The sequence below is a fragment of the Protomyctophum bolini genome (genome assembly GCF_963924005.1).
Source record: "Protomyctophum bolini genome assembly, chromosome: 3".
NCBI lineage: Eukaryota > Metazoa > Chordata > Actinopteri > Myctophiformes > Myctophidae > Protomyctophum > Protomyctophum bolini.
The window spans coordinates 31780230-31791244 of NC_137864.1; the positions used below are offsets into that span (position 1 = coordinate 31780230).

The window sequence follows — 11015 nt, forward strand, 5'->3', positions numbered from 1 at the left end:
ATCATTCGATAACCATCAGCCCATAGAGGTTGATTGGAACAATTTTAATCAGGTTTGATTCCTTGTGTTTCAGGCGTGCAACACAGTTAGTTGACATGTATTGATTTCAATGACAAAATACAGTAGATTTCCATACGCAAAATGGAGCAAAACTTGAAAGGAGAGAAGAAGTGGGGTGGAGGTGTGAAGGAAATTAATGTCAAATAGGCCTAAACATAAACAGGAAACCAGGAGAGAGGAAGTACTGGAGTGAGGAGTTTAGCTGATATACATGAGAATGATGAAAAACACTTGGGAAAACCAGTGAACCTCTTTTTAAACCAGTACAAGAACCAGTACAAGAAACAAAACAAACAAGGACAAAAAGCAAACCAAATGGTGGGGGGGGGGGAGATACACACTATTCACTCTTATATAAATTCCATTTTTCCCAACGTTTTTTCAAATAGCTCCGCCTTGGTCCTCAGATTATGAGTCATTTCACACACACACACACACACACACACACACACACACACACACACACACACACACACACAATAAAGGCACTGTGTGACCTTGAGGACTGAGATGTGAGACACTCTGTCTATGGGCTAGTAACAGGTCCAGCTGCCCATCGCTGTCAAACTATCACTGTGCCACCTGTCACCCAGGGAGACAAAGGCCTTTCTGCGAACCGTCTAAAGGCTCATACATAGTCTGGATTTTCGGTGGTTAGTTTACCACCGAACTACAACATGACGTCACGAGCCGCGGTGAAGAGCAAACCACCGCCACCGCTCCAGCCCTTCTCTCTGTTTTTACTCACCACCGCTCAAAGTTATTTCAGCTCCGGTGGTCAGCTCACCACCGGAGCGGTGGTCACCTCACCACCGGAAATGAATGAAACCAGACTATGAATAGGCCTTTTCTTATGTAACAGCCCAAATTATGTTTATTTGGCATTTAAATCTAATACAAATAACTATTTTCATAAGTGACAGGGATCACTGTGAATGAAGTATATGAAGTATATAATCTTAATATAATAAGTTTGTCCCTCACTTAAGTTGTCCCACTTTGTCCCAAAACACAAATCATTTTTGTTCTACTAGTGATTTTGAGAAGCGGTCCCTTCTATTAGAGATACTTTTGCAAATGTTGTCTTCTTTTCTAAATTCAGAGATGACCAGGCTGTGGCCCCACCCTGAAGTTTAGCTTTGCTTAGACACAGATTTAAACATTCACACAAACAAGCATGGAAAGCTGTAAAGTAATTAATAAATAGGCCTACTATAATTAATGAATGCATTAATCCATGCACCATGAAGTGTACCTCCCAGCCCTGGCAGAGTAGTTCTGGAGTAGTTCTAACGGATTGTGTGGCCCTGGTTTTGCCCTAGTGGGACTGATTGAGGGTAGCTACTGGGACGTGAGTCGGGACTTGATCACCCCGGCTGGGTCGCCTGAGTGAGGGGTATGATGTTGGAAGACCCGAAACCCCGTTGACCTCAGGATACATCACTGAGGATACGTCCCAGGTGCATCCATGCGATGTATTTTTAGTTAATGAAAATGATTGATTGAGGTCTGATAAAGGGTGTCCAGACCTGTGAGAATATATTCTACTTAATTAGTCCTTTTGGATGTTTCAATTAAGTGGATGAAATGAATCAAGAGTGCAATGTGTCTCAAATATATGGGATGTCAAATGATGTGTGACAGAAGTATAATGACCAAATTCAGATAATACCAGTAAGACGCCCTGAGGGCGCCTTGGTGGCACAAAGGCGTGCACACATCCGCCTGGGTGACAGGCTGTCGCCCAGCAGTGGGGGATCAGATAAACATACAGTATGGAATGAATTCTGTACTGGCCATATATGGAGCATGTCCTGAGTGTACAGGGTTTGATGAGATCAGATCAACATAGGAATGTCAGAACAGGTCAACTCCATATATGGAGATCTATGGGTGGCAGCGGGGGCAGTGTCTTGAGTGTACAGGGTTTGATGAGGGACCAGAAGCGTGACACGGACAGGAAATTCAGGTTTTCATAGTAACTGCGGCCTACAGTTGCAATTACACAGGGGTGGAAAGTGGTTTACGGTAATAATATGGCTTCAAATGTGATCTTTGGATGATATATAATATCAATATTAAAGATATTTATTCATAAGGCTCCAAAAATGTCAGAGGATACGATACGATCATTATCAGCCCGTAAAACTGAAATATAATATTAGAAAATAAATAATGTCAATATGTAGTCCGGCTCATATAGACATCCGGACAGAGCCATTGAAATACGACAGTTACGACAACTCTGTTCACTTTATATGGGACCAGTTCAATGGCGGCTCTTCTAGACTCCTGGACCGGAACTTGGCAGAATGCACTGGATTGATTGAGTAGGCTATTTATTAACAGTTTGCAGAATTACAGTACATTTCAAGCACAACTCAATACAAAAACTGTTAACTGGACGATACCATAAAGCATTACACTTGTTTACAATATAGGGCCCACCGTTTTCAATTCATCAAAACATTTAGAGGCGTACAATATTATACACTTCTATATAGCCAAAAACAGGAAACATCATAGAGGTAAAAAGGGGGGAAAAACATATAGGGAAAAGGGGGTGGGTCGTGGGTGGGGGATTCAGATTTTACAGGGGCCAGTTTCGAATTGCAGCCGTCCGTAGGTGCCCTTTAAGAGCTGTTTTGAAGGAGTCAAGGGATTCGCATGTCTTAATGACTGTTGAGGGTGTTCCACATTTTGGTGGCATAGGAGCGAAATTAATTTAGTCCCTTGTTTGTGCCGAATCTGGGTTGCACATGGTTTGTTGAACTCCCTCTGGTGTTGTGGGTGTGGACTTCGACATTAGGGAAGTATTTAGACAGGTAGGCCTACATGGGTATCTTGGTGGTCTATCGAATCTTGTGGACCATACCCACTGCAAGATGTTGTACTCTCTCGTCAACCCTAAGCCATTCCAGCCTGTCAAAGTAGGCAGGGGACAGGGGTCAGGTGGGTTCGGGGAGTGAAGTCAAGTATAGAAGCCTGACCGGTTTGTTTGGGGAAGTCTGGAGCCTTGTTTTAAGGGCCTTTGAGGTACTGTGGTACCAAGAGTACCACAATAGTTAAATTATATTATTAATATGCAGAATGCCTAAGGCCACTATAATTTCGCCTCAGGGTTTCCTCCGGTGCCGTCTCTATTAATATCTAAGGTCACAGTCACACTCCAGGGTTGAATCATGAACGGCGCTCGAGCGCTGTTTTCTGACCCCTCGGCTCGAAACTCTGAACTCTCTGCGTCTGAGTCTGCATAACCACCCATAACAACACCATGTCCCATAATCCATAGCGCGAACGCCTCTGAAATGCGTCAGCAGCGCGACAGGAAAATCTGCTTCCAAACAAACAGCGGTAGCAGGTAGGTGGATACTGGCTAGTTACAAATCCTCACTCATTTATTGTTTAAATCCTGTGATTTTTAAATGAAATAATCTAAATATCAATTGTTAAGGGGGAAAAAGGCCGTTAGTAAGTATACGTGCTTCTCTAGATTGGAAATGAATTGCGTCTGGTGGATCTTAAATTGCTAGGTAGCATAGCATCGTAATCTGCTATCGTGCATGATGTGTCATTTCTGCTCCAGCTCCGGATGGAGGCGTTGGATTGCGGTCAAATATTATAATCTTAGTGAAACTAAAACGTAACACCAAAACGAAGCCAAAGACTTATCAGAACGAGTTCGAACAGAATGTTAGAAAACAACTGTATAACATGACTTATAATGACGCCTTTGTTTTCACCTCCTAATGGCCACTGACTGCTGTGTTGTAGCTTATTTGACAATGGAGCAGCAAGCGCCAAAGGAAGACAGTGGCCCAACTCCGCCCTCGACTGTGACTCCCTCAGGCTCAAAGAAACCCGATAAAGCATCAAGGGAGAAACCCCAAAACCAGGGAGAAGCTAAACCAAAACCCAGACCTCGTTACACAGACAAGGCACGGAAGAATGCTAAGAATAAGAAAAACAAGGCTGGGGTTGGGGATAAAGCAGCATCTGAAGGAGCAGGAGAACAGGGAGGGATGCAGAATGGTGATGCCAAACCTGATGAGGAAGCGGATAGGTTACAAGATGAAACTAGACAGACCGCCTCGGCCGGTGAGGGAGAAGAAGCTGAGGTTGGCTCACGTCTGGAAGTGGAAGAGGAGGAGGAGGAGGGAGAAAGTTGGGACACACTGTTCAACGATGATGGGGATTGTCTGGATCCACATCTTGAAGAGGTGAGTGTTCTACTTAAATTTACTAAGTGATGGTAGGCAATTTATCAAGTGAACGACTCCAGTTGATCAATATAATTAATTTCTTATGCAAAGTGGAAGAGAAACCTGTGACTGTGAAACTAGTAGAACAACAATTTGTTAGGTTTGTTGAACATTATCTCTTTCCTCATCCTTCCATTATTGTTTACACACACTGACACTGCACATGTCATGGCCCCCATCTGTCCTTTGCTGTCTGATCATTCATTCAGGTGGCTGTGAAGGGAGGCAGGAAGAAAGAGTCAATCCAGGAGGCCAGGTCTGACTACTACAACATGGACAGAGATGGAGATGCAGACGTGGACCTCCGAGAGGACGAGCTGTCTCACATCATAGAGGTGTACGACTTCCCAGCAGAGTTCAAGACAGAGGATCTCGTCAAGTCCTTTGAGTCCTACCAGTAAGTACAAGATAATTTGGTAGTCGATGCATTCATGACTCACAAGGCTTCAAGTGTCATTTTAGTCACTTCTGGAATTCCCAACTTGTGTGTTTAGACAGAGGGGCTTTGACATCCAGTGGATTGATGACTCTCATGCCCTGGGCCTCTTCTCCAGCCCCATAGCAGGTTGGTATATTATATATAAAAAAAACTGAATTTAACTAAGTGTAATTCAATTCTATTACATGGTCTGACTTATACATGATCTCAAAATGCACTCGTTATATTAAAAGGCACATAACATCACTGAATGATGTGTATTGTTCTTCTTTGCGTCAGCTCGTGAGGCATTGAAGTCCAAACATCCCTTGTTCAAGGTGCAGCCTCTCTCCAAATCCTCTGCCACTACCAAGGCCAAAGCTCGCAGCTGCTCAGGTTTGCGTCACACGTTGGGCTTACACATATTTTATCATGCTGATCATATTGTCAGCTAGCTCGGATTGATTCATTTGTATGCCAACTCGGGTAGGAAATAAGTATGTTTTTGAGTCTAGCATTAGCAATTCACTTGCCCTACCTTAAGGCCATTAAAAACAAAACAAAACATATTATAATATACAATCAATGCTGGGATATTCTGCTGCACATCATACCTAGAGATTGGCAGTCATGACTCATGAGAGTTTGAGAGCTGAGACCCTTGTGGTTCCTGAAGAATTCTCTGTGTTCTAATACACATTTCATTAAGGTACCTGGGTTTATATGGTTTTACTTATTCAATTGTTCTGACATTTGACAGGATCAGGGCTTATAACTGTAATTAGAAAATAAAGTCATGAAGGGCACGGTGGCACAGTTGGTAGTGCTGTCGCCTCACAGCTAGAAGGTCCTGGGTTCCATTCCCGCTGGGGACGCTGTGGGCACTGGCGGCGTGTTCCCTCCTCCGCGTCATCAGTGCCCATACCCGAGGCGGGGGTTGGCGAAAGGGCCTTTCTGTGTGGGGTTTGCATGTTCTCCCTAGGGTCCCCTAGGGTAGATACCCTCACAAAAGCATGCCGTAATCCTGGTCTCTAAAACTACCTCCCCCTGGCCAGCCGGGGCGCCTGATGGAGGGGAAAGGAACTGGTCGGAATAACGTGTCCCTTCCACGCGCTACGTCCGGCCGAGGAAATTCCCCTCTGTCACGTGAAAAGAAGCAGCTTGGACTCCTCATGCATAGGAGGCATGAGGCCAGTCCGCTGCCCCCCCAGGTTGGCAGAGGAAGTGTAGCGCCCAGGATTACAATAGATAATTGGCACTGGGTGAAAAGAAAACTGGGTTACAAAATCGTGGCATAAAAAAAAAGTCATGTATATGCATCATACATTTATAGGTATTGAGGTATCTTGGCTTTGATTATATTTATTGTTATCACTGCTACTGTGTCCACAGCAGCTTTTTATTGATTTCCAAGTCGCAAAGTTTAAAAGAAGGGTGGACCACTGTTTTATGGTGAAATAATACATGTATTCCATTGCTTTAAATGTATTGGCTGTGACAGTAAAGTACCTAACGTGAACCTAAATGATGCAGTTTGGCCATACTGTACGTTTGATTTTCAATGGGCGGTTACTATGGGGAAAGTCACAGTGGAACCGTAATGCCCATGTCTATTGCATCCATATTAACGCCAAAAATCTATCGTATCTTTTAAACCAACCTCCAGACTACCTTTTGCCTGCTAAGGAGCGACCCGCAACAAGTGCAATGTTGGCCCGTAGGCTGGTGATTGGAGCCCTGGGTGTGAAGAGCAACCAGACCAAGGAAGACCGTGAGTCTGAGAAAAAGAAGCTCCAGGAAGCTAAAGGTAACTCAGACACAGACATATCATGATTGTTAGAATGTTGGCTAATGGCTAGCACCTGGAACTGAACTGTGGTCAACAGCAGTCAATCAAATACTATCAAGCTGTGTCCAGTCACCCTCAGAATCTGGTAGACATGTTGTTGATAACATGGGCCTGTCACTGGATGTTTTCCAATTCTATTCATCAATGACAAAGCCTTTGTCAGCATTAACTCCAAATTGCTCTAGGCATGTGACGCAGGGAGTGAGACCTTGCACACTCGGTTAACCTATAAATACGAAGCAGTTGTTAGTACAACTGCCAAACCTCATGCTTGCATTGCAAGTTTTCTGCCACAAGTGGGAGCTGTTGTTAATCTTAACAGATAAAATGACAAGCACTATTGCAAGCTGATACTTTTGGGACATTGATGTCCATCCCTTCTGTTCTGTATTGCGTGCAGATCATAGCAAGTCTATAATCAGTGTAGCAGTCATTTCCCCTTCGTAGAAGGAACATAAGTATATAGTGGCTGTCCACTAAGAAGCCACTCAGCACTGAAGTGAGGGCCCTGAAAGAAGAACAAACTAAAATAGGTCCTTTGTTCCTGGCATAGGAACACTATTGTGTGATCTGTATGTGAGATCACAACAAACAGTAAATGTCAATGCAAGTGGTGAATATTGTGTGGTAGGAATGGTTGCAGGGCTTAAAGTTCTCAGTCCTGGGGACTGATTTCAGTCCTGAGGATCTCATAGGAGTCATTTAATGAGATCAGTCCAGATTTGCAAAAAAACATTTTCAGTCTTGGGATTGTTTTTGGCTTTAAGCCCTGTGGTTGCCATGCCACGTCACGTTCTATGGAGGGCTAAGATGCTGCTCACAGTTTATCACACTTGCACACACATATGATAGATGTACAGTCTGTCAACAATTAATACAGAGAGTGTCTTAGTAAGGTGTTGGTCCACCAGAGCATATTCAATGTGCAAAAGTCTCTGGAAGTATACTGCAGGGATGGAACACCATTCTTTGGTGTTTTGATGATGCTGGTAGGGAGTGCTGAACACGTTCCAATTTATTTACTAAATTGAGTTTAGATGTGATTGATGTGAAGGCCATAGAATGAGGTCATAGAATTTACTCTTCAAACCAAACCGTGACCACATTTATTGTGAATTGTTAGCGATCCTGGAAGTACATTTGGATGGACATTTTCATCATAGAATAAAGGTGATCAATCAGAATAACTTAACAGAGCCACAGACCCCTCCATTGAATGGGTCACGTATTGTACGTAACTGTACCATTCTCCTTTGCCACATATGCACACGACCACTTGTGGAGAATATGGTGAAGGATGACTCATCTGACCATATCACTTTTTCCCCACATCTCTGTAGACCAGTGCCTATGGTTTTTGCACCACTGAAATCTCAACTGTGCATTTGTCTTTGAAATAATGAGGGGTTTATGTCTGCAGCCCTACTATAAGTATAACATCCCTCTCTATGTGTTGCTGACATACTGAGTCACCTACGGAAGAGTTGCTCTTCTGTTTTTCCTTACATATCACAACAATGCATCAATCCTCGAATGTGCCCTTTCAAGCACAACTTACGAACCCCTTATCTTTACTGATTATCTGATTGAAATGCAATCACTATTCCTGTTGAAACACTAACCAGTTTTTTCACTTTTCAGTCTTTGTGACTGAATCTCCTGCTGTGTGACCTTTTCCTATTGCCACCAAAATTTGAGGTAATCTGTTAATGGCTGTCAGAAATTTGGCAAAAATTATGTTCAGATATTTGTACAAAAACTAAAAAACATACATATACGATACGTAGTTCGAACCATTGAAATTGAGTTGCCGGTTTCTCCATTGTGCCATGGTTGGTACTGAGAATGAATTTCATCTTGCAAGATTAAATGAATACTTAAATAACTTGAAGTGTACCTTGAAGTCTGCAAACGGATTGTTCTGTGATCTTGCAAGACTGCTGCTGGCCCAGCCCAGGGCCACACAAGAACGTGCAAGCAGATTATTGTATTATTTTTAGAAAGTGTGTGTGTGTGTGTGTGTGTGTGTGTGTGTGTGTGTGTGTGTCAATGAAACTGAGATGGTCATGGCATTTTGTCATTTGACCACTGTCCTGATATGTTCAATTTAGGGCCTTAAAGTGTACAGACCCAGCTGATAAAGCTTTTGGGAATGTGCTTTGAAAATAATTATTTGGAATTATTAAGATAAATCACTATGGAGTTATTAAGGTATTGATGGTGGGGAGGGGGCCTGCAGACTGATATAATATTAAGCTGCATTGTGATCTATTGCTTTTCAGAGCAAAAGCGCCTGGCAGCCAGACAGAAGGAAGATGCTTGGGAGGGGAAAGGAGGACAGTGATAAGGGTTGCTTGCTTTTTGTTCCTCCGATGACTGGATACAGCAGGACCAACATGACCCCTGTTTACTCCTCTACACTGGACAATGAGCTGCGGACTCATATTTAGTTTTTTGCAACCGTCTAGCAGTAATTACTCCGCTCCAAATCTCACCCCACATCCTTCCATACCAACTGCATCACCCACTTTTAGTCCATCATTGTAGTCTCTTCAGCTGGGTGAAGACTGCACAATCTAAACGCACTAGGTTTATGGAAATTATGTGTGTAAGTGTAATACCAGAGATGCTCCAAATAGGTAATTTCCTTTTAATGCAGACAATGTATGTGTATATTCTAAGGTCAAGGTAAGCATCTTAAATCATCATAGAATAGGTATAGAGGTATACACACCAAGAATCAAATTTCAACAGGCAAATTTCTCTACATCAGGACAAATGTTAAGGCTAACAGCCTCGGCTAGAGAAATAAACCTGTTGATTTGATTCTTGGTGTGCGACCTCTACCTATTTTATATTTTTTAAGGTCTCAATTTGCTAATCTGTATTTAAAATGCTAGTGCTATTACTAGTACCCCTTGTGCGTGCCATTGCCATGCACCCAGTTCTGTAGTCCACTACTCACTCCTGACAATCCAGTGGAAAAAGAAAAAAAGATCTTAGCCTCACATACAGACTCTGTTGGCGATAGCTTGCATCTTTCCTTGAGCTGCTTACACAGCCATGGTCCCGACCAAACATCTGGATCTTCTCCCTGGAGCTTGGATTTTCCTCACGATCATAACATGTAATCGGTGTGGGAAAAAACTGACCCAAATCATGCAATCTGTGCCCAGCTTTATGCACCAGATGTCACCAGTCGTCTTGCACCTCATCTCCCTATCACGTCCCTGAGGAACTGATAATTACCTTGTAGACTAGAGGCATGAGCCAGATGCAACAATCGCCTGCTACACTGTCTACATCTATGTTGATTCTGTGTCAGAGCCACTTTCAATGCATGAGATAAGAGGCGGGAGTTTGTAAATCAGCTATTATCACTTAAGACATTTAATGTAGACCGAAAATGGAACAGTCTAGTATAGGGCCCTGATGAACTACCTTCCATTGTTTCATCAATGAACTAGTTCCTTAATCCATGAACCAAGTAGAACCAGCCCATTTCATAATAGTGACAGTAACACGGATGCACTATTTCCAAAGACATTTTGTTATATAGCAGGATATGTAGTCCAGTTAGATGTGTTTATGATAGTCTAATGGCATCACTGAACCGCAAGATAGATATTAGAGACAGAACTTTTACTATTAATTCCATATTCACTATTATGTAACCCTGTTTGATGTGTAGAGTTTCTAGAACTGCTGTGTTTGTACCAAAATTTCCTCCCACTGACTAATCATTTGTGCCGTTTTAGTATCAACATGATAAGAACCTGTGTGCTCCATTTCTTCTTGGACTATGGGTCCAATTTGCAGATTAAGTCAATGAAATAAGATTTATTTGGCCATTTATAATTCACATAGGTCGGTGTGTAGGGTGACGTCAGGGTGGGGAACCCAGGTCCTCGTGCTCACTAGGAGCATATTGTTTGTTTACGAACTAGCAGAGCCCCTCGGCACCCCTAGCCAGCCAGCACCCTAGTCACAATGAAACTGAGATTGTCATGGCATTTTGTCATTTGACCACTGTCCTGATATGTACAGTTTAGGGTCTTAAAGTGTACAGACCCAGCTGATAAAGCTTTTGGGAATGTGCTTTGAAAATTCTGTTATAAGCTTACCTTGTTCTTTTTTTTTTGTTATATTAAGCATACCTTCTTTTTTTTAATGTATTGACTTAAGGCTAGATCTGGCATTTAACAAATGTCTGTTTTGTAGTATCCATTATCTTTAGTTACCTGACCCCCAGAGACCGAAGAATACAACTCAAACGGATCTCTTCTGGTATTAACTTTAGAGAGGAAACCAAACACTTCACTGGTGTTATGTTTGTCTCTTTTAATTGTCCGACAATAACAAATGGTCAGATGTGTCACTATAATTTGTCATTTGTAATTTAATAAATCATTTAAAATACTGCCAA

General features: G+C 42.6%; 1 protein-coding gene across 2 annotated transcripts; it reads left to right on the forward strand.

The window, feature by feature from the left end:
- Positions 1-3377: 3377 nt before the first annotated feature.
- r3hcc1l (R3H domain and coiled-coil containing 1-like) lies at positions 3378-11015 on the forward strand. 2 transcript variants are annotated; one of them, XM_080759665.1, is made up of 8 exons: positions 3378-3421; positions 3835-4280; positions 4532-4719; positions 4817-4887; positions 5041-5136; positions 6407-6547; positions 8231-8287; positions 8872-11015. In XM_080759665.1, the coding sequence occupies exons 2-7, from the start codon at positions 3846-3848 to the stop codon at positions 8257-8259; spliced, it is 960 nt and encodes a 319-aa protein (XP_080615791.1). In that variant the 5' UTR covers positions 3378-3421; positions 3835-3845; the 3' UTR covers positions 8260-8287; positions 8872-11015. The 2 variants fall into 2 exon arrangements, with proteins under 2 accessions (XP_080615791.1, XP_080615790.1); XM_080759664.1 differs by lacking the exon at positions 8231-8287.

Excerpts from the sequence above, each read along its gene's own strand:
- r3hcc1l (XM_080759664.1), top strand. The coding sequence starts at position 3,846 with ATGGAGCAGCAAGCGCCAAAGGAAGACAGTGGCCCAACTCCGCCCTCG. Across the intron at positions 4,720-4,816 it reads AAGTCCTTTGAGTCCTACCA|ACAGAGGGGCTTTGACATCC; the intron begins GTAAGTACAAGA and ends TTGTGTGTTTAG. Across the intron at positions 5,137-6,406 it reads CAAAGCTCGCAGCTGCTCAG|ACTACCTTTTGCCTGCTAAG; the intron begins GTTTGCGTCACA and ends ACCAACCTCCAG.